The sequence below is a fragment of the Pseudophryne corroboree genome, chromosome 7 (assembly GCF_028390025.1).
Source record: "Pseudophryne corroboree isolate aPseCor3 chromosome 7, aPseCor3.hap2, whole genome shotgun sequence".
Classification (NCBI taxonomy): Eukaryota; Metazoa; Chordata; class Amphibia; order Anura; family Myobatrachidae; genus Pseudophryne; species Pseudophryne corroboree.
Window position 1 is genome coordinate 168,111,958 of NC_086450.1, and position 18,533 is coordinate 168,130,490.

General features: G+C 48.8%; 1 protein-coding gene across 1 annotated transcript in view; it reads right to left on the reverse strand.

The window, feature by feature from the left end:
* The window catches only part of MMADHC (metabolism of cobalamin associated D), a 209,440-nt gene that overhangs the window by 118,039 nt on the left and 72,868 nt on the right, over nucleotides 1-18,533 (reverse strand). Inside the window, exon 5 of the mRNA XM_063933753.1 lies at nucleotides 11,085-11,193. Coding sequence (XP_063789823.1) covers nucleotides 11,085-11,193 — 109 coding nt within the window. The remainder of the gene's footprint in view (nucleotides 1-11,084; nucleotides 11,194-18,533) is intronic.

Here is an 18,533-nt window from a genome sequence, read left to right on the forward strand (position 1 = left end):
CATCCTGCACGCAGGTGAGTTCACTTCTCTCCCCTAAGTCCCTCGATGCAGTGAGCCTGTTGCCAGCAGGACTCACTGAAAATAAAGAACCTAAAAACTTTTTCTAAGCAACTCTTTAAGAGAGCCACCTAGATTGCACCCTGCTCGGACGGGCACAAAAACCTAACTGAGGCTTGGAGGAGGGTCATAGGGGGAGGAGCCAGTACACACCATGTGATCCTAAAAGCTTACTTTTGTGCCCTGTCTCCTGCGGAGCCGCTAATCCCCATGGTCCTGACGGAGTCCCCAGCATCCACTAGGACGTTAGAGAAAAAGGCAAAAGATTTGACTTTCCAGCTGTAGCTGTGGAGACCAGGTCCAAGAGACCCTCCCCAAACAATTCCTCACCCTTGTAAGGTAAAACCTCCATATGTCTTTTTGAGTCGGCATCACCTGTCCATTGCAGAGTCCACAGGACCCTTCTGGCAGAAATCGACATAGCATTTATTCTAGAACCCAGTAGACTAATGTCTCTTTGAGCATCTCTCATATATAGGACAGCGTCTTTAATATGCCCCAGGGTCAACAATACAGTATCCTTGTCTAAGGTATCAATTTCCTCAGATAAGGTATCCGTCCATGCTGCTACAGCACTACACACCCAGGCCGACACGATTGCCGGCCTCAGTAAGGTACCTGAATGTGTATAAATGGACTTCAGGGTAACCTGCTGTTTGCGATCCGCAGCATCTTTGAGGGTAGCCGTATCCTGTGACAGCAGGGCTACCTTCTTGGATAAGCGTGTTAAAGCTTTGTCAACCCTAGGGGAGGATTCCCAGCGTAACCTGTCCGTTGGCGAGAAAGGATACGCCATAAGAATCTTTTTGGAAATCTGCAGTTTTTTATCTTGAGATTCCAAAGCCTTTTCACATAACTCATTTAGCTTGTGTGAGGGGGGAAAGGTTACCTCCGGCTTCTTTCCTCCATACATATGCACCCTCTTGTCAGGGACAGGGGTTTCCTCTGTGATGTGCAACACATCCTTAATTGCTATAATCATATAACGGATGGATTTAGCCAATTTTGGCTGTAACTTTGCATCATCGTAATCGACACTGGAGTCAGAATCCATGTCGGTATCTGTGTCAACAGTTTGGGATAGTGGGCGCTTCTGAGACCCTGACGGCCTCTGCTACATAGGATCAGGCACGGGTTGGGACCCTGACTGTCCCGAGGCTTCAGCTTTTTCTAACTTTTTATGCAAGGAATTAACATCATCATTTAAAACCTTCCACATATCCATCCAATCAGGTGTCGGCGCCGTCGGCAGAGACACCACATTAATTTGCTCCCGCTCTGCTTCCACATAGCCTTCCTCATCAGACATGTCGACACAAGCGTACCGACACACCACACCCACAGGGAATACCCTCTCTGAAGACAGTTCCCCCACAAGGCCCTTTGGAGAGACAGAGAGAGAGTATGCCAGCACACACCCCAGCGCTATAAACCTAGGAATAACACAGTAACTTAATGTTAACCCAGTAGCTGCTGTTATATTGCTTTTTGCGCCTAATTATGTGCCCCCCCCCCTCTCTTTTTACCCTCTTCTACCGTGTATCTGCAGGGGAGAGCCTGGGGAGCTTCCTCTCAGCGGAGATGTGGAGAAAAAATGGCGCTGGTGAGTGCTGAGGAAGAAGCCCCGCCCCCTCGGCGGCGGGCTTCTTTCCTGCTTAAATATGCAATTTTTTGGCGGGGGCTCATACATATATACACTGCCCAGCTGTATATATGCTTAACTTTAAACAAACTAGTGATTTTCCTTATTGCGCAAAAACAGACAGTGGTGCAGCTATGAGAAAAAATAAGATTTTACTCACCGGTAAATCTATTTCTCGTAGTCCGTAGTGGATGCTGGGTACTCCGTAAGGACCATGGGGAATAGACGGGCTCCGCAGGAGACTGGGCACTCTTTAAAGAAAGATTAGGTACTACATCTGGTGTGCACTGGCTCCTCCCTCTATGCCCCTCCTCCAGACCTCAGTTAGGGAAACTGTGCCCAGAAGAGCTGACATTACTAGGAAAGGATTTGGAATCCAGGGTAAGTCTCATACCAGCCACACCAATCACACCGTACAACTCGTGATAACTATACCCAGTTAACAGTATGAACAACAACTGAGCCTCATTAAACAGATGGCTCAGAACAAAAAACCCTATAGTTAAGCAATAACTATATACAAGTATTGCAGAAGTCCGCACTTGGGACGGGCTCCCAGCATCCACTACGGACTACGAGAAATAGATTTACCGGTGAGTAAAATCTTATTTTCTCTGACGTCCTAGTGGATGCTGGGTACTCCGTAAGGACCATGGGGATTATACCAAAAGCTCCCAAACGGACGGGAGAGTGCGGATGACTCTGCAGCACCGAATGAGCAAACTCAAGGTCCTCCTCAGCCAGGGTATCAAACTTGTAGAATTTAGCAAACGTGTTTGATCCCGACCAGGTAGCAGCTCGGCAAAGTTGTAAAGCCGAGACCCCTCGGGCAGCCGCCCAAGAAGAGCCCACCTTTCTTCTGGAATGGGCTTTGACTGATTTAGGATGCGGCAGTCCAGCCGCAGAATGTACAAGTTGAATCGTGCTACAGATCCAGCGAGCAATAGTCTGCTTAGAAGCAGGAGCACCCAGCTTGTTGGGTGCATGCAGGATAAACAGCGAGTCAGTTTTTCTGACTCTAGCCGTCCTGGAAACATAGATTTTCAGGGCCCGGACTACATCCAGCAACTTGGAAGCCTCCAAGTCCCGAGTAGCCACAGGCACCAAAATAGGTTGGTTCAAATGAAACGCTGATACCACCTTAGGGAGAAATTGGGGACGAGTCCTCAATTCTGCCCTGTCCATATGGAAGATCAGATAGGGGCTTTTACATGACAAAGCAGCCAATTCTGACACACGCCTAACCGAAGCCAAGGCCAAAAGCATGACCACTTTCCACGTGAGATATTTCAACTCCACGGTCTGAAGTGGCTCAAACCAATGTGATTTTAGGAAATCCAACACATGTTGAGATCCCAAGGTGCCACTGGAGGCACAAAAGGGGGCTGAATATGCAGCACTCCCTTAACAAACGTCTGAACTTCAGGCAGTGAAGCCAGTTCTTTTTGAAAGAAAATAGACAGGGCCGAAATCTGGACTTTAATGGATCCCAATTTTAGGCCCATAGTCACTCCCGACAGTAGGAAGTGCAGAAATCGACCCAGCTGAAATTCTTCTGTTGGGGCCTTCATAGCCTCACACCAAGCAACATATTTTCGCCATATGCGGTGATAATGTTTAGCTGTCACATCCTTCCTAGCTTTTATCAGCGTAGGAATGACTTCAACCGCAATGCCCTTTTCCATCAGGATCCGGCGTTCAACCGCCATGCCGTCAAACGCAGCCGCGGTAAGTCTTGGAACAGACAGGGCCCCTGCTGTAGCAGGTCCTGTCGGAGCGGCAGAGGCCAAGGGTCCTCTGAGATCATTTCTTGTAGTTCCGGGTACCAAGTCCTTCTTGGCCAATCCGGAACGATGAGTATAGTTCTTACTCCTCTCTTTCTTATTATCCTCAGTACCTTTGGTATGAGAGGAAGAGGAGGGAACACATAAACCGACTGGTACACCCACGGTGTCACTAGAGCGTCCACAGCTATCGCCTGAGGGTCCCTTGACCTGGCGCAATATCTTTTTAGCTTTTTGTTGAGGCGGGATGCCATCATGTCCACCTGTGGCCTTTCCCAACGATTTACAATCAGCTGGAAGACTTCTGGATGAAGCCCCCACTCTCCCGGGTGGAGGTCGTGCCAGCTGCGGAAGTCTGCTTCCCAGTTGTCCACTCCCGGAATGAACACTGCTGACAGTGCTATCACGTGATTTTCCGCCCATCGGAGAATCCTTGTGGCTTCTGCCATCGCCATCCTGCTTCTTGTGCCGCCCTGTCGCCGTGATGTTGTCTGACTGAATCAGCACCGGCTGGTTTTGAAGCAGGGGTTTTGCTTGACTTAGGGCATTGTAAATGGCCCTTAGTTCCAGAATATTTATGTGTAGGGAAGCCTCCTGACTCGACCATTGTCCTTGGAAGTTTCTTCCCTGAGTGACTGCCCCCCAACCTCGGAGGCTTGCATCCGTGGTCACCAGGACCCAGTCCTGTATGCCGAATCTGCGGCCCTCGAGAAGATGAGCACTCTGCAGCCACCACAGCAGACACCCTGGCCCTCGGGGACAGGGTGATCAGCCGATGCATCTGAAGATGCGATCCGGACCACTTGTCTAACAGATCCCACTGAAAGATCCTTGCATGGAACCTGCCGAAGGGAATCGCTTCGTAAGAAGCTACCATCTTTTCCCAGGACTCGCGTGCAGTGATGCACCGACACCTGTTTTGGTTTCAGGAGGTCTCTGACCAGAGATGACAACTCCTTGGCCTTCTCCTCCGGGAGAAACACCTTCTTCTGTTCTGTGTCCAGAATCATGCCCAAGAACAGCAGACGCGTCGTAGGAAACAGCTGCGACTTTGGGATATTCAGAATCCAGCCGTGCTGTTGTAGCACTTCCTGAGATAGTGCTACTCCGACCAACAACTGCTCCTTGGACCTTTCCTTTATAAGGAGATCGTCCAAGTACGGGTTAATTATAACTCCCTTCCTTCGAAGGAGTATCATCATTTCGGCCATTACCTTGGTAAATACCCTCGGTGCCGTGGACAGACCAAACGGCAACGTCTGGAATTGGTAATGGCAGTCCTGTACCACAAACCTGAGGTACTCCTGGTGAGGTGGGTAAATGGGGACATGTAGGTAAGCATTATTGATGTCCAGTGATACCATATAATCCCCCTCTTCCAGGCTTGCAATAACCGCCCTGAGCGATTCCATTTTGAACTTGAACTTTCTTATATAAGTGTTAAAGGATTTCAAATTTAGAATGGGTCTCACCGAACCGTCTGGTTTCGGTACCACAAACATTGTGGAATAGTAACCCCGTCCCTGTTGAAGGAGGGGAACTTTGATTATCACCTGTTGGAGGTACAGCTTGTGAATTGCCGCCAGTACTACCTCCCTGTCCTGGGGAGTAGCTGGCAAGGCTGATTTGAGGTAACGGCGAGGGGGAGACGTCTCGAACTCCAGCTTGTATCCCTGAGATACCACTTGTAGAACCCAGAGATCCACCTGTGAGCGAACCCACTGGTCGCTGAAGTTCCGGAGACGGGCCCCCACCGCACCTGGCTCCACATGTGGAGCCCCAGCGTCATGCGGTGGACTTCGTGGAAGCAGGGGAGGATTTTTGTTCCTGGGAACTGGCTGTCTGGTGCAGCTTTTTCCCTCTACCCCTGCCTCTGGGCAGAAAGGACGCGCCTCTGACCCGCTTGCCTTTCTGATGCCGAAAGGACTGTACTTGATAATACGGTGCTTTCTTAGGCTGTGAGGGAACCAGAGGTAAAAAAGTCGACTTCCCAGCTGTTGCTGTGGATACGAGGTCCGAGAGACCGTCCCCAAACAATTCCTCACCTTTATAAGGCAAAACTTCCATGTGCCTTTTAGAATCAGCATCACCTGTCCACTGCCAAGTCCATAATACTCTCCTGGCAGAAATGGACATCGCATTAATTCTAGATGCCAGCCGGCAAATGTCCCTCTGTGCATCCCTCATATATAAGACTACGTCTTTCATATGCTCTATGGTTAGCAAAATAGTGTCCCTGTCAAGAGAATCAATGTTATCAGACAGGGAATCAGACCACGCTGCTGCAGCACTACACATCCATGCTGAAGCAATAGCAGGTCTCAGTATAGTACCTGAGTGTGTATACACAGACTTCAGGATAGCCTCCTGCTTTCTATCTGCAGGCTCCTTTAAGGCGGCCGTATCCTGAGAAGGCAGAGCCACCTTTTTTGATAAGCGTGTAAGCCTTGTCCACCTTAGGGGATGTCTCCCAGCGTAACCTATCCGTTGGCGGGAAAGGGTACGCCATTAGTAACCGCTTAGAAATTACTAGTTTCTTATCTGGGGAACCCCACGCTTCTTCACACAATTCATTTAACTCATCAGATGGGGGAAAAGTCACTGGCTGCTTTTTCTCCCCAAACATAATACCCTTTTTTGTGGTAACCGGGTTAATGTCAGAAATGTGCAACACATTTTTCATTGCCGTAATCATGCATCGGATGACCCTAGTGGATTGTACATTTGTCTCATCCTCGTCGACACTGGAGTCAGACTCCGTGTCGACATCTGTGTCTGCCATCTGAGGTAGCGGGCGTTTTTGAGCCTCTGATGGCCTCTGAGATGCCTGGGCAGGCGCGGGCTGAGATGCCGTCTGTCCCAAAGCTGCGTCATCGAACCTTTTATGCAAGGAGTTGACACTGTCTGTTAATACCTTCCACATATCCATCCACTCAGGTGTCGGCCCCGCAGGGGGCGACATCACACTTATCGGCACCTGCTCCGCCTCCACGTAAGCGTCCTCAAACATGTCGACACAGCCGTACCGACACACCGCGCACACACACAGGGAATGCTCTGAGGAATGCTCTGACTGAGGACAGGACCCCACATAGTCCTTTGGGGAGACAGAGAGAGAGTATGCCAGCACACACCAGAGCGCTATATAACAGAGGGATATACACTATACACAAAGTGAATTTTCCCCCAATAGCTGCTTATATCACAATTTTGCGCCTAAATTTATGTGCCCCCCCCCCCCCCCCCCCCCCTCTCTCTTTATTACCCTTTCTGTAGTGTATACTGCAGGGGAGAGCCTGGGGAGCGTCCTTCCAGCGGAGCTATGAAGAGAAAATGGCGCTGGCTGTGCTGAGGAAGATAGCCCCGCCCCTTCAGCGGCGGGATTCTCCCGCTTTTTTAATGACAATTATGGCGGGGGATTAGGCACATATACAGTATAGAACTGTATTATGTGCAGTTTGCCATTAAGGTATACTAATTGCAGCCCAGGGCGCCCCCCCCCAGCGCCCTGCACCCACCAGTGACCGGAGCGTGTGGTGTGCTGTGGGAGCAATGGCGCACAGCTGCAGTGCTGTGCGCTACCTTATTGAAGACCGGAGTCTTCAGCCGCCGATTTTCTCCGGTATCTTCCGTCTTCTGGCTCTGCAAGGGGGACGGTGGCGCGGCTCCGGGAACGGACGATCGAGGTCGGGCCCTGTGTTCGATCCCTCTGGAGCTAATGGTGTCCAGTAGCCTTAGAAGCACAAGCTAGCTGCAAGCAGGTAGGTTTGCTTCTCTCCCCTAAGTCCCACGTAGCAGTGAGTCTGTTGCCAGCAGATCTCACTGAAAATAAAAAACCTAACAAATACTTTCTTTATAGTGAACTCAGGAGAGCCCACTAAGTGCATCCAGCTCTGGCCGGGCACAGATTCTAACTGAGGTCTGGAGGAGGGGCATAGAGGGAGGAGCCAGTGCACACCAGATGTAGTACCTAATCTTTCTTTAAAGAGTGCCCAGTCTCCTGCGGAGCCCGTCTATTCCCCATGGTCCTTACGGAGTACCCAGCATCCACTAGGACGTCAGAGAAAAGGGATTCTTCACAACAATCCCAATAGCATATATAAAAGTAGGAAAAATATTTTCTCAAATAAGCGCAAACACATACATATCCTAATAGTCTTTTTGTCCTTCTTCAATGGTGGAAAAGATGGTACCACGGCTTTACCTTCAAATATATGAAGAAATTTTCAGGCAATAATAGTTCCTTATAATGCCACAGCCATTGGGAGAAGGTGATGAATCTCAAATAGAAAGAAAATTCATAGTGCAATATTGCCAAAGAATAAAATCAAAGTACTTATTCCAACTATACACTCACAATCAATAAAACAAGTAACAGCATATAACCATATAAATGGTGGATAATTCTTAGCCTGGGGACACAGCAGTTAACACGAACGCCCTCTAAATGGAACAGATCCGGACTATTCCACAGAAAGGAACCGTTTGCAGCTCACCCGACCAGTCCACCGTAATAGCTCACACAGCCTAAAGCTTTTCGGACATCCAGGTCTGACGAAGGACCTAGATGTCCGAAAAGCTTTAGGCTGTGTGAGCTGTTACGGTGGACTGGTCGGGTGAGCTGCAAACGGTTCCTTTCTGTGGAATAGTCCGGATCTGTTCCATTTAGAGGGCGTTCGTGTTAACTGCTGTGTCCCCAGGCTAAGAATTATCCACCATTTATATGGTTATATGCTGTTACTTGTTTTATTGATTGTGAGTGTATAGTTGGAATAAATACTTTGATTTTATTCTTTGGCAATATTTCACTATGAATTTTCTTTCTATTTGAGATTCATCACCTTCTCCCAATGGCTGTGGCATTATAAGGAACTATTATTGCCTGAAAATTTCTTCATATATTTGAAGCTAAAGCCGTGGTACAATCTTTTCCACCATTGAAGAAGGACAAAAAGACTATTAGGATATGTATGTGTTTGCGCTTATTTGAGAAAATATTTTTCCTACTTTATATATGCTTAACTTTGCCAAAAGAGGTCCCAAATGCTGCCCAGGCCCCCCCCGCACCCTTACAGTGACCGGAGTATGTGTAGGTGTGTGGAGCAATGGCGCACAGCTGCAGTGCTGTGCGTTACCTCAGTGAAGAACACGGAGTCTTCTGCCGCCTGTGAAGTCTTCTTTACTTCTCATACTCACCCGGCTTCTGTCTTCCGGCTCTGCGAGGGGGACGGCGGCGCGGCTCCGGGACCGGACGGCGAGGGTGAGATCCTGCGTACCGATCCCTCTGGAGCTAATGGTGTCCAGTAGCCTAAGAAGCAGGACCTAGCTTCAGAGAGTAGGGCTGCTTCTCTCCCCTCAGTCCCACGATGCAGGGAGTCTGTTGCCAGCAGAGCTCCCTGAAAATAAAAAACCTAACAAAATACTTTCTCTCAGCAAACTCAGGAGAGCTCACTGAAAAGCACCCAGTTCGTCTGGGCACAGTATCAAACTGAGGTCTGGAGGAGGGGCATAGAGGGAGGAGCCAGTGCACACCAGAACCTAAATTCTTTCTTAAAGTGCCCATGTCTCCTGCGGAGCCCGTCTATCCCCATGGTCCTTACGGAGTCCCCAGCATCCACTAGGACATTAGAGAAAATGTATTAAGGGCTGCACTCACTCACAGAATGGCGCCTGTAAGGAGACTAAGTCTGAGCGTCTCCCTGACAGGCGCTGCGCCGCTGTTGTGACCGCCGGGTCCTGTCGCTTTGAGATAGCCGGCACGGCGCCACTGCACTAAGAGCAGTCGTGCCTGATACATTTAACCTCGGAGGAGCGGAGCCGTCCTGTTAGAGACACCCCCACTCCTAACAGGGCGCCCTGCTCCTGAGCTGCATGCAGCGCTTGATCTGCCGGGCGAAAAGGGCACGAGAGCAGGGAGGGAGGAAGCATTACTCACTGTGGCTGCACATGTAGAGCAGTTTAGTGAGGTGCTGCAGGATTGTGATAGAGTTATAGCACCGGCTTTTCTCAGCCCTGGCAACCTTTCCAGATCCCTGCAGCATACAAAAAAATTGAAGCAGGGAAAGCTGTAGTTATCCTTCTGGATCTAAATATAAAAGAAATTAAAGAAAATAAAAGTAAAATATCTGCGAAAATACCGACTAGCTCCATTGTCACATTTTTCTCACTGGGGGATGATGGGTACTAGAGGGTAGGAGCTACACACTTTTGTAAATTAGTATGTGACAGCTCCCAGTCACCACGCCTTTATCCCCCAGCTTAAGCTTCCAGTGTCGCCTAGTGGATTAAAGAGAAACCTAGGAACTGGGGTGCAGGAAAATGGCAGCAGGTGCTCTGGACTGAGGAGTCAATTTGAAATATATGGCAGTAGCAGAAGGCAGTTTGTTAGCAGAAGGGATGGAAAGTGGTACAATAATGAGCGTTTACAGGCAACAGTGAAGCATTGTGGAGGTTCCTTGCAAGTTGGGGGCTGCATTTCGGCATATGGAATTAGGGATTTGGTCAGGATTAACGGTGTCCTCAATGCTGAGAAATACAAGCATGTACTTAACCATCATGCAATACCATCAGGGAGGCATCCGATTGGCTCCAAATATATGCTGCAGGATGACAGGAAGTGATGATGTAGCCCACACAGAGCCCTGATCTCATCATCAATTCTGTCTGAGATTACATGAAGAGACAGAATGATATGGGTAAGCCTACATCCATAGAAGATCTGTAGTAAGCGCTCCAAGATGTATCGAACAACCTCAACGCCAAAATCCTACAAAACTTGTGTGCAAGCGTACCTAGAAGAATTGATGCTGTTTTGAAGGCAAAGGGTGGTCACACCAGATATTGATTTGATTTAGATTTCTGTTCATTCACTCTGCATTTTGTTAACCACTTAACTGGCATGGTCAGATAACATGCGACTGCTCCACCCCACTGTGTCCTCCAGTTTTTGACAAGATCTGTTATGCATCATATAATATTTTAAATATTTTTAAAAATACTTTTTAAACTGTATTAACTAAATTAAAGAAAACAACGCTATGAATGGTTCTGAAGGGAAAAATCGTCCTTTAACAGTTTATCAATTAACCACTTCTGTCTTTAAAAGTATTATTACTTTGCAGCATTTTTTCCCCACACCTGCCTAAATGTTTGCACAATATTGTATAATATAATGTACACATACATAAAACCAAATCTGACACTCAAATGTTTATTGGAAATACCTTGCTAGGTGTCCTCAAGCAGCCTGTGCCGCACATACCTCCCAAAGGTGGCACTCCGATCACAGAATAAAGAGGTAACACTCATTGCTATTCAGCATCGTTTGAGCACTTTAATGCTCTTCTGTCAAGCATAATACAAACTAAATACAAATACATATTTTGTATTTTTACCATGTGGTAATAAACTATTATATTTTGCCAACTCTGGCTGTTGCTGCCTTTTCATTCTATTCTGTTACAAATACAGTATATAGTATTGAGCCACTTGTATCCTGGAAGGAATGGTCAGTATTTGTTCTTAGGGTGTATATGTGCATAGTATAGAAAACTGACATTTAACAAAAAGATCACTTTAAAGTGCCAGTACAGTTTCAGTACCTCTTCTCAGTAGTTCTGGGCAAGACTGTACAGCACATTCCACTTTTGCATTTTCAAAGTAGGTCCCCATGCTGTTTATCTCCTGGTTTTGAAGAGAAACTTCATTTCCCTAAAAGAAAAGATTGTTTTGAGTTAAAGTTCTACAGATCAAAAAACAAATCTCAAAAAAAAGTGTCCTTCACCCACAGCTATTTTTTTTTAAAACTTTTATATGTAGGCAAAGAGAGGCCTGAAGAACGATAAGTTTACTGCATCAAAACAGACTGTGGTGGAGAACCCCTTTAATTAATCAGATAATTAAAATAGGATTTTGGTACTTACCGATAAATCCTTTTCTCCTAGTCCGTAGAGGATGCTGGGGACTCCAAAAGGACCATGGGATATAGACGGGGGTCCGCAGGAGCTTGGGCACACTGAAAAGACTTAAAGTGGGTGTGAACTGGCTCCTCCCTCTATGCCCCTCCTCCAGACCTCAGTTATAGGAACTGTGCCCAGGAGAGACGGACATTTCGCGGAAAGGATTTTTGTTTAAACTAAGGGCTACAAACATACCAGCCCACACCACAAACATACCGTATCACCGGAGTAATAGTAAACCAGATAACAGTATGAAATAACAACAGCAACAAGCTGAAAACCAGAAATACACTACCCGTGTATAAACCAAGTTAACCAACAAGAATACATTGCCAGTAACAGTCCGCACTGGGATGGGCGCCCAGCATCCTCTACGGACTAGGAGAAAAGGATTTATCGGTAAGTACCTAAATCCTATTTTCTCTTACGTCCTAGAGGATGCTGGGGACTCCAAAAGGACCATGGGGTTTATGCCAAAGCTCCAGACCGGGCGGGAGAGTGCGGACGACTCTGCAGCACCGACTGAGCAAACGCAAGGTCCTCATCAGCCAGGGTATCAAACTTATAGAACTTAGCAAAAGTGTTTGCCCCTGACCAGGTGGCCGCACGGCAAAGCTGTAAAGCCGATACGCCTCGGGCAGCCGCCCAAGACGAGCCCACTTTTCTGGTAGAATGGGCTTTTACTGACTTCGGCCCGGGTAGCCCGGCCGAAGAATGAGCCTGCTGAATCGTACTACAAATCCAGCGTGCAATAGTCTGTTTTGAAGCAGGATGACCAATCTTGTTAGCAGCATACAGGACAAACAGCGCCTCCGTTTTCCTGGCAACAGCCGTACGGGCGTCGTAGATCTTCAAGGCTCTCACCACATCCAGAGACTTTGGAACCGCCACAGCATCCGTAGCCACCGGCACCACAATAGGTTGGTTAATGTGAAACGAAGACACCACCTTCGGCAAAAATTGTTGACGAGTCCGCAATTCTGCCCTATCTGAATGAAAAATCAAGTACGGGCTCTTATGAGATAAAGCTGCCAACTCAGACACCCGCCTGGCAGACGCCAGCGCCAACAGCATGACAACCTTCCAAGTGAGAAACTTCAACTCAACCTTATGCAAAGGTTCAAACCAGGAAGACATGAGAAACTGTAAAACCACGTTAAGATCCCATGGAGCCACAGGAGGCACAAACGGAGGATTGATATGCATTACTCCTTTCACAAAAGTCTGAACCTCTGGGAGGACAGCTAATTCCTTTTGAAAGAAAATAGACAAAGCCGAAATCTGTACTTTGATGGAGCCTAATTTCAGGCCTGCATCTACACCTGCCTGCAAAAAATGGAGAAAACGACCCAAGTGAAAATCTTCCGCATGAGCCATTTTAGTCTCACACCAGGAAACATACTTTCTCCAAATACGGTGATAATGTTTCGCCGTAACCTCCTTCCTAGCCTTAATGAGAGTGGGAATGACCTCCCCGGGAATACCGTTACGAGCTAAGATCTGGCGCTAAACTTCCATGCCGTCAAACGCAGCAAGTCTGGAAACACGCATGGACCCTGCAACAACAGGTCCTCTCTTAGAGGAAGCGGCCAAGGATCTTCCACCAGTAACTCCTGAAGATCCGGGTACCAGGCCCTTCTTGGCCAATCTGGAACGACGAGAATCGCCTGAACCCTTGCTCGTCGAATGATCCCCAGTACCTTTGGAATGAGAGGAAGTGGAGGGAACACATACACCGACCGGAACACCCACGGAGACACCAGGGCGTCCACTGCACTGGCTTGGGGGTCTCTTGACCTGGAACAATACCTCGGAAGCTTTTTGTTGAGACGAGACGCCATCATGTCGATTAACAGAATTCCAACGCTTTGTCACCTCTGCAAATACCTCTTGGTGAAGAGCCCACTCTCCTAGATGGAGATCGTGTCTGCTGAGGAAATCTGCTTCCCAGTTGTCCACACCCGGTAGGAAGACTGCTGACAGTGCGCTCACGTGTTGTTCCGCCCAGCGAAGGATTCTTGTGGCCTCCGCCATTGCCGCTCTGCTCCTTGTTCCGCCTTGACGGTTTATATGTGCCACCCCTGTGATGTTGTCTGACTGTACCAGGACAGGTCGACCCTGAAGAAGGCTTCTTGCTTGTAACAGGCCGTTGTAAATGGCTCTTAACTCGAGAACATTTATGTGGAGACACGCTTCCTGGAGCGACCATCTCCCCTGGAAGTTTCTTCCTTGTGTGACTGCACCCCAGCCCCGGAGACTTGCATCTGTTGTCAGAAGTACCCAGTCCAGGATACCGAACCGGCAACCTTCCAGGAGGTGAGAACTTTGCATCCACCACAGGAGAGAAATTCTTGCTCTGGGAGATAGACTTATCTTCCGGTGCATGTGCAGGTGAGACCCGGACCATTTGCTCAGCAAATCCCACTGAAACACTTGAGCATGAAACCTGCCAAACGGAATGGCTTCATACGCCGCAACCATTTTCCCCAGAACCTGAGTACATTGATGGATGGACACACTCTTCGGCCGCAGAAGTTCCCTGACCATCGACTGTAGTTCTAGAGCTTTTTCTTCTGGAAGAAATACTGTTCGTAACTCCGTGTCCAGAATCATGCCCAGAAACGACAGCCGAGTGGCCGGAATCAACTGAGATTTCGGCAACTTTAGCACCCAACCGTGCTGCCGGAGCACCAACAGTACCAAACTCACACTCCTCAGCAAGCGTTCCTTGGACCTCGCCTTTATCAGGAGATCGTCCAAGTACGGGATAATTGTAACCCCTTGCCTGCGAAGGAGAACCATCATTTCTGCCATGACCTTGGTGAAAATCCGCGGGGCCGTGGAAAGCCCAAACGGCAACGTCTGAAATTGGTAATGAGAGTCCTGTACCGCAAACCTTAGGAAAGCCTGATGCGGAGGATAAATCGGGACGTGTAAGTAGGCATCCTTTGTGTCCACTGATGCCATAAAATCCCCCCCTTCTAAGCTGGCAATCACCGCTCGAAGAGATTCCATCTTGAACTTGAAAACTTTCAAGTATGGACTGAGGGATTTTAGGTTCAGAATCGGTCTGACCGAACCGTCCGGTTTCGGTACGACAAAGAGGCTCGAGTAGAACCCCTCCCCCTGTTGAGACGGGGGAACGGGAACAATGACCTCTGGAGACACAACTTTTGTATTGCTGCCAGCACAACCTCCCTGTCCGGAAGAGACACTGGCAGGATCGACATGAAAAACCGGCGAGGGGGCGTCTCCTGAAACTCCAGCCTGTAGCCCTGAGATACAATCTCTAGAACCCACGGATCCAAGTCCGATTGGACCCAGACCCGACTGAAGAACTGCAGACGGCCCCCCACCGACACGGACTCCCCCAGGGAAGCCCCAGCGTCATGCGGTGGACTTGGTAGCGGCAGGGGCGGACTTCTGGTCCTGGGCGCCTGACCCTGCAGGCGACTTCTTTCCCCTTCCTCTACCTTTTGAAGCGAGAAAGGACGAACCTTTTCCTCGCCTGTATTTATTTGGACGAAAGGACTGCATCTGCTGATGTTGTGGCTTTTTGTGTTGTGTGGGAACATAGGGAAGAAACGAGGACTTACCCGCCGTCGCGGTAGAAACCAGGTCCGCCAAGCCTTCCCCAAACAGGACACTAACTTTGAAGGGTAATGCTTCCACAGCTCTTTTGGAATCGGCATCAGCATTCCATTGATGGATCCACAGCGCCCTCCTGGCCGAAATAAACATGGCATTGGCTCTTGACCCCAAGAGACCAACATCCCTCGCCGCATCCTTCAGGTAATCTGCAGCGTCCTTGATATAACCAAGAGTTAAAAGAACATTATCTTTATCAAGGGTATCCATATCAGCAGCTAAATTCTCAGCCCATTTAGCAATAGCACTACTCACCCATACCGACGCCACAGCAGGTCTGAGCAATGCACCCGTATTAGTGAAAATGGACTTCAGAGACGTCTCCAGCTTGCGATCCGCCGGATCCTTGAGAGCTGCCGTGTCAGGAGACGGAAGCGCCACCTTCTTAGACAAACGAGATAAAGCTTTATCAACATTAGGAGACGCCTCCCATTTTCCCCTATCAACAGATGGAAAAGGATACGCCATGTAAATCCTCTTGGGAATCTGCCACCTCTTGTCCGGCGACTCCCAAGCCTTTTCACAAAGAGCATTCATCTCATGAGAGGGGGAAAACTGCACCTCAGATTTTTTCTCTCTAAACAAGCAAATCCTTGTTTCCTGTACTGCAGGTTCCTCAAAAATGCGTAACACATCTTTTATAGCCACAATCATGTACTGAATACTCTTAACTAATCTAGGATGTAAAGAAACCTCAGTGAAGTCGACATTGGACTCAGAATCCGTGTCGGTATCAGTATCTACCTTTGAGTAAATGGCCTCTTTATCGACCATGACGGGGTCTGTACCTGCGACAAAGCATCCTCCATGGATTTTTTCCACACCTGTGTGTGATTCAGATTTATCTAATCTCTTTGATAAAGAAGTTACATTAGAATTAATTGTATTCAACAGTGCAATTAAGTCAGGTGTCGGCTGCGTCGACAGAGCCAACTCCAGACCCGCATCTGCCCCCCCCCCCCCCCCCCCATAACCACCTCCGGTGAATAACATTCAGCCTCAGACATGTCGACACCTAGTATCGACCCACCGACACACACATACAATGCCTCAGCCAGGGGACAGGCCCACGAGGAAGCCTGGACAGAGAAACACAGAGGGAGTATGCCAGCTCACACCCCAGCGCCCATATATTCCACCAACGAAAATATATGTACCAGCGCTGCCCAATATACCAATTATGCACCAGCTACTGTGTGTGTGTGTGTGTGTGTGTGTCCCGATAAGCTCCCCATTACGTTAATGGAGCTTGTGGAGGTCCCAGACCAGCGTCTCCTGCCTGCATGTGAGGAGAAAAAGGCACCTGTGAGCCGCGCGACTAAGCTCCGCCCCCCCCCCCCCCCCGGCGCGCTTCAGCCCACCAAATTCAAAAACAGTAAAATGCCGGCGGGGGTCCCGAAAACGGTGCCAATGCACCGATCAAGCATCTGCCGGCCCAAGAAGACCCAGTAACATGCTGCCCAGGGCACCCCCCAGCGCCCTGCACCCTGTGAGTGCTGGAGGAAATGTGTGTGTGGGAGCATGGAGCGCAGCGTTGCCACTGCGCTGTACCTTTACTGAAGTCTTCTGCCGTCCTGAAGTCTTCTGTTCTTCTCATACTCACCCGACTTCTGCCTTCTGGCTTCTGTGAGGGGGGTGACGGTGTGGCTCCGGGAGCGAGCAGCAAGGGGCACCAAGTGATCGAACCCTCTGGAGCTAGTGGTGTCCAGTAGCCGAGAAGCAGAGCCCTTAAACTAAGAAGAAGTAGGTCTGCTTCTCTCCCCTCAGTCCCACGATGCAGGGAGCCTGTAGCCAGCAGGTCTCCCTAAAAATGAAAAACCTAACAAAGTCTTTTCCAGAGAAACTCAGGAGAGCTCCCCTAGTGAGTGTCCAGTCAGTCCTGGGCACAAAGTCTAACTGAGGTCTGGAGGAGGGGCATAGAGGGAGGAGCCAGTTCACACCCACTTTAAGTCTTTTCAGTGTGCCCAAGCTCCTGCGGATCCCGTCTATACCCCATGGTCCTTTTGGAGTCCCCAGCATCCTCTAGGACGTAAGAGAAATAATATTTTTATAAAAGTATAAAGCTGTATCCCAGTTACCCAAGCAGATCTACCTGTAAGTTTTCATTGTGCATCAGCCTAAGCGACTTTGCAAGGAGTTAGGATGAGTAAAATTGCATATGACCAGAACACAAAGGTGTACAGTTGGTGGGGTTGGAATATTACTGTCCCAATTTTTCACATACACAGTTCTGCCTCGGGTTCTATCACTCGCATTCACATCATATGAAGTTCACTCTTATCAGGATTTCACCCCCTTTTCTCTGCGTGTTGCAGCTATCCATCACCCTCCTGGGCAACCCAAACAACAATTTCTAGAAGATTTTTCTGCCTAGCTCCCACACTTCTTATCCTCCGACATCTCCACCATCATTATGGGTGATTTCAATATAGCTCTCGACAGTCCACAATCTGTTCATGCCTCCAAACTCCTCTCTCTAACCTCCTCTCTTGGCCTCACCCAATGGTCTGACTCCTCTACTCACCAGGAGGGCCACTGCCTTGATCTTGTGTTCACCAGGCTCTGATCAGTTTCTGAACTCATTAACACTCCTTTCCCTCTCTCTGATCACAACCTGATCACCTTCAGACACTAAAACCAAGCAAGGCTCCTCTAACCCGCAGAAATAAGAAGAATTTTCTCACCGGTAATTCTATTTCTTGTAGTCCGTAGTGGATGCTGGGAACTCCGTAAGGACCATGGGGAATAGACGGGCTCCGCAGGAGACTTGGCACTCTAAAAGAAAGATTAGGTACTATCTGGTGTGCACTGGCTCCTCCCTCTATGCCCCTCCTCCAGACCTCAGTTAGGGAAACTGTGCCCGGAAGAGCTGACACTACAAGGAAAGGATTTGGAATCCAGGGTAAGACTCATACCAGCCACACCGTACAACTTGTGATAACTATACCCAGTTCACAGTATGAACAACAAATGAGCCTCATTAACAGATGGCTCATAACAAAACCCTTTAGTTAAGCAATAACTATATACACGTATTGCAGAGTGTCCGCACTTGGGACAGGCTCCCAGCATCCACTACGGACTACGAGAAATAGAATTACCGGTGAGTAAATTCTTATTTTCTCCGACGTCCCAGTGGATGCTGGGTACTCCGTAAGGACCATGGGGATTATACCAAAGCTCCCAAACGGGCGGGAGAGTGCGGATGACTCTGCAGCACCGCATGAGCAAACTCAAGGTCCTCCTCAGCCAGGGTATCAAACTTGTAGAATTTTGCAAACATGTTTGACCCCGACCAGGTAGCAGCCATGCAAAGTTGTAATGCCGAGACCCCTTGGGCAGCCGCCCAAGAAGAGCCCCCTTCCCCGTGGAATGGGCTTTTACTGATTTAGGATGCGGCAGTCCAGCCGCAGAATGTGCAAGTTGAATCGTGCTACAGATCCA